This window comes from Cibotium barometz, chromosome 30 (genome assembly GCF_041138505.1).
Source record: "Cibotium barometz isolate CiBa-2024 chromosome 30, ASM4113850v1, whole genome shotgun sequence".
NCBI classification, from domain to species: domain Eukaryota; kingdom Viridiplantae; phylum Streptophyta; class Polypodiopsida; order Cyatheales; family Cibotiaceae; genus Cibotium; species Cibotium barometz.
The window spans coordinates 6,757,091-6,761,364 of NC_141075.1; the positions used below are offsets into that span (position 1 = coordinate 6,757,091).

Sequence of the window (4,274 nt, forward strand, 5' to 3'; positions counted from 1 at the left end):
TTTCAATAATTTTGTACCTTTGTGTTATTAGTGACATTAACAACTATTTATGTTTTCTATTTCACCAGATAGCTACTTCCTGTCGGAGATTGGCCATGCCACTTCTCAGTATATATAAAAGAAGACATATATCTCCCCATATGCATGTGTATGCCAAGTTTGGTGTTCTATTCAAAGCACACGAAGTTTTCGAGGAGCTCTCTTAGTGGATATACATATGCAAAATGTGGTGCCTTTATATACAAGCATGCCACTTTTAATGCCTTGAGAGAGAGATCAAAGGGGATTATTTTTTATTTCAAAGCTCAATGTCAAATAGAACACTAAACCTTTGTTGACTAGAGGAGAAGAGTTGGAGAGAGAGTTCACGACAGGAATCTATTGTTTATTCAAAGCCCAATTTCACAGTTAACACACTGGGATTCTATTTTCCAATTTAAAAAATTAACACTACGTTGGTTGACAGGAGGGAGAGAGATAAGACTTGAAAGGCATGCCCATACACGTTTGAAATTAGTAAAAAAATTAATGTGAAACCGCTCGATTACAATCATATATATTTTGGATTACTGATACAAAAGCAACCGTTTTGCTTATTTGCCTAGAGTCTACGGTGGGTTAGGCGACCTCATGAACGGGGTGAAGAGGGGTTCCGCCCTTGGGGGGTGTAGGCGCCGATGCCACACGTCTCCCTCGTTCGCCTTTGCTGTTTTGGGCGAATTTCATGCTGGCCTGGTGCATGCCTTTGTCTCGCTCAGTATTAGACCACTCCTTGGCGTAGTAAGCCTCCTCCGTGGCCCCGGGCCGCATGGAGGCCGGCCACAGCATGCCACCCCACTGCGGGAAGTAGACGCCCACGATGGGCAGCGAGCAGCAGATGATCATGATGCCCATGAGGGTGATGCCCTCCTCGGTGGAATAGCTGGAGCTGGTGAAAAAGATGAGCTGAGTAAGCATGGAGCCGAATGTCCCGCCCGCGCCCGTGAAGCCCGAGATGATGCCCAGAGACCTGCAAGACAAAGTGTCAAGATGTGTAATTCAACGGCTTCTACCAATGAAGCTTCACTCCCCATTCCGACGACGAAACCGTAATTAGGGATCTATGTATGCGTACCTGCGCGAGATGAAGGGGATGATGCCGAATGTAGCTCCTGCTGCAGCCTCCGCGAAGCACGAGAAAATGATCATGGCCACGACGGCCCCCCCAAGGCTCCCCAAGCGCCCTAGCAAAATGCAGAAAGCCCCGCCCAACGTCTGAACGATCCAGAGCGCCCACAAGCGGCCCCGCATGCCGAAGCCCCGAGCCGCCCAGTCGGACAGAATACCTCCGAAGGGGCGGGCTACGAAGTTAGCCATGCCAAAGACGGAGGCGATGATACCGGCCGTGTGTAAGTTGAGATTGAACCTGTCGTAGAAGTACTGTGCTACGATGTTATCCATGGTTAGCTCCACACCAAAGCAGTAGCCGTAAGAGAGGGCGAACACCCAGGTCCTATAGTTGGTGACTGCGTACACGAACACCTAGAGCACCCCAAAAAGAAATGATGATGTAGATAGAAATTAATTTGGCTTCACACGAATTGCCCCCCCGGGAGAGAACAAATTTTGATTGAACTGCTCAATCTTACCTTGGAGAAGTTGTCTTTCACTTGAGTGCCCTTGGATTTGAGCTCCTTGTAGTTGCCATCCGGCATATCCTGACCCAGAACCAGCACGATGAGGCCCATGATGATGTGCATCACGCCAGGCACAAAGAAAGCAAGGCGCCATGCGGAGAAGTCCGAGGAGCCGATGGGGCCCCTGATGAGGTCGTAGAGGAGGGGCATGATGAGCTGAGTGGCGCCACCGCCCAAGTTGCCCCAGCCCGCCGTGGTGCCATTCACGGAGCCCACGATCTCAGCGTTGAACATGGAGCTCATCCAGAACTGGCAAGACACGAAAGTGGCGAGGGAGAAGCCGATGAAGAAGCGGGACAGTATGAATCCAGTGGCCGTGGACACCGTCGCCATGCAGAAGACGGCCGGCGCCGTGAGCATGATCATGAAAGCGCAGCCGTAGCGGGGGCCGACCAGGTCGCAGAGGGCGCCCATGAGGAGCCTGGACAAGATGGATCCGGACACGGAGGCGATTCCCGCATTTCCAATGTCACGCTTGGTGAGGTCCAGGTTGTCGCGGATGACGGGCAGCAGCGGGGCCGCCGCGAAACTGGACACGAAGCAGGTAAAGAAGGAGATCCAGGAGAGGTGGAAGGCCCGCATGTGCGGAGGCGCGGCGGACCAAAGCTTGATCCGCTTGGCCTTGTGCTCGGAGTCCACCGGCAGTGCAAAATTGGACGTTGATTCATCCTCCTCCTTGGCCACGGATAGCGCACTCAGGGCAAAGGTAGGCTCCCGCCCAGTCACTCCATGCATGGAAATGCCCGGATCTCCAACTGAAGGAGTCCCAATCCCAGAGGTATTCTGCTCTGCCATTGCTCTTCGACTATCAATTCTTCTCTCCGTAAAGCTCTTATCCACGAGAGCTTGTTTGCTCTGTGAACTGCTTCAAGAGGCTGCATGTAATATACGCGGTAGCGTGGTGCGATGCGGTGACAAGAGGAGAGAAACCTACATAGGCTGAGCCGATGAGGAGCTGCAAAGATCCGCGATGAGACATGGGACGCGTTGACAGTTGAGGCACCGCGCAACTCTATAATCGTCGCTTCTCACTGCCATTGAGGCCATGGGTATATACCCCGGCTTAAGATGCAGCTCAGGAGACAAGGGATTCGGGAATCGGGGCGACTCGGTCTCGGGGAGCTTCACACGATTTTTCTACCTCGCTTGCTACGTACCTACAGTATCTGCGCTCCACATGGCACGCCAGCCACGTTTCTTTTTTCGTGGCGCACAGGAGAGCAAAATTTGGCCCCACACACCCACCTAACCCCTGCTCCATAGTCAACGCCGGTACGCTCGAGCCTCTGGAGTGGGAAAGAAACTTTTCCATGCTCGTCAAATTATTATTATTAAGGGGAAAAAACAAACAACCGTTGAGTCAAAGGAAACAACATGCTGACAATGTGTGTTTTTTAAAGCTTCACAATGATAGAGAGCATGCTTGCCAACCGTGGAGTGCTAGCGAGTTGGAAGTCGAGTCTTGAGGTTAAGGGTTTGATTCCTCCCTGTGCAAGCAGTGGCATGCATGGGTGTGTGGGTGTTGATGTTGTTCTTTCAAATTTTCACATCTAAAGAAAAAAAAAAGATCATGCTTTTGTAGTTCCAACTGGTATGTGAGAGTAATAAACATTTGTTATTTGGTCATTGTTCGCCTACCTAGTAAATTCTTTTCAAACCTCACATGAGTCTTCCATCATGGGAATGAAATATACGTGCGTGTCATTAATGTAAAAAGAAAGAATTCAATGCTTCCACAGCCAAGTTAATTTGTGTTAAGCTTAGAGGTAAGGGAACCATTCCACCTCTACTCCTCGTGTCGTGGGAATCATTTGTCTATGCAGCCATCTTCAAAGACACAAATCGCATGTGGACATCTCTCAATGCCAATACCTCGAAGCGGCTCACTCAATGGGGGTAGTACACACACCTCTCTCCCACACCTATGGGAGCTACACAAGCATTAAGATAGAGTAGAGAAGCAAGAGTGCAACTCAATTGCATAGACTCAATTGCACAATGGGAGAGTGCCTTTACGTTATGAGAAGGCCATATATGTTCACACATTCACACACTTAGTGTGGTCGGCCAGGCACCCATTTATGGAGTACATTCAACATTTCGAGAAAGAACTAACAATAAAATAAAAAAATTAGCATGAAGTGAAAAGTTAGTAATATGTGAAAATACCTTAACAAATTAAAGAGCCTCTACAAGTGATTGCATTTTTCTTACATTGTGAGCTTTTTTGTGTTTTTTTTTGCTCCCTTTCTTTTTAAACAATCTTAAGTAGGGTTACAATGTTCTATTTTGAGGGTAGTGGGAATCTAAGACTTGTTAGTAGTGGAGGAGAAGAGATTAGGTGGGGGGGTCCAAAGGAGCAAAGACACAATCATCAAAACGAAAGTGTGAATCTCGATTCCTCATTTGCTACATTGAAGCAATATTGGAACAATTTTAGAGATGAGCTTCTTGGTGATATGCTTTCCTTGTTTGTAGGATTGTTAATAGGCACAATGAACTTAAGGAGTGTTATATCCTGTGTTTGGACATAATTTAGAGATGAGCTTCTTGGTGATATGCTTTCCTTGTTTGCAGGATTGTTAATAGGCACAATGA

General features: G+C 48.3%; 1 protein-coding gene across 1 annotated transcript; it reads right to left on the minus strand.

The window, feature by feature from the left end:
• Positions 1–513: 513 nt before the first annotated feature.
• On the minus strand, positions 514–2,784 carry LOC147621102 (high affinity nitrate transporter 2.4-like). Its single transcript, XM_086823828.1, has 3 exons — positions 1,629–2,784; positions 1,115–1,521; positions 514–1,009 (listed from the first exon to the last, which is right to left on the minus strand). Exons 1-3 carry the CDS (start codon positions 2,469–2,471, stop codon positions 619–621), a joined length of 1,641 nt encoding a protein of 546 aa, XP_086679954.1. The 5' UTR covers positions 2,472–2,784; the 3' UTR covers positions 514–618.
• Positions 2,785–4,274: the final 1,490 nt, after the last annotated feature.

What these genes read in the sequence shown, in the direction of transcription:
- LOC147621102 (XM_086823828.1), bottom strand. Translation starts at nt 2,471, where the DNA reads ATGGCAGAGCAGAATACCTCTGGGATTGGGACTCCTTCAGTTGGAGAT. An exon ending in TGAAAGACAACTTCTCCAAG is followed by an intron (nt 1,522 to 1,628) that starts GTAAGATTGAGC and finishes GGGGTGCTCTAG; the next exon opens with GTGTTCGTGTACGCAGTCAC. An exon ending in ATCCCCTTCATCTCGCGCAG is followed by an intron (nt 1,010 to 1,114) that starts GTACGCATACAT and finishes TTTGTCTTGCAG; the next exon opens with GTCTCTGGGCATCATCTCGG.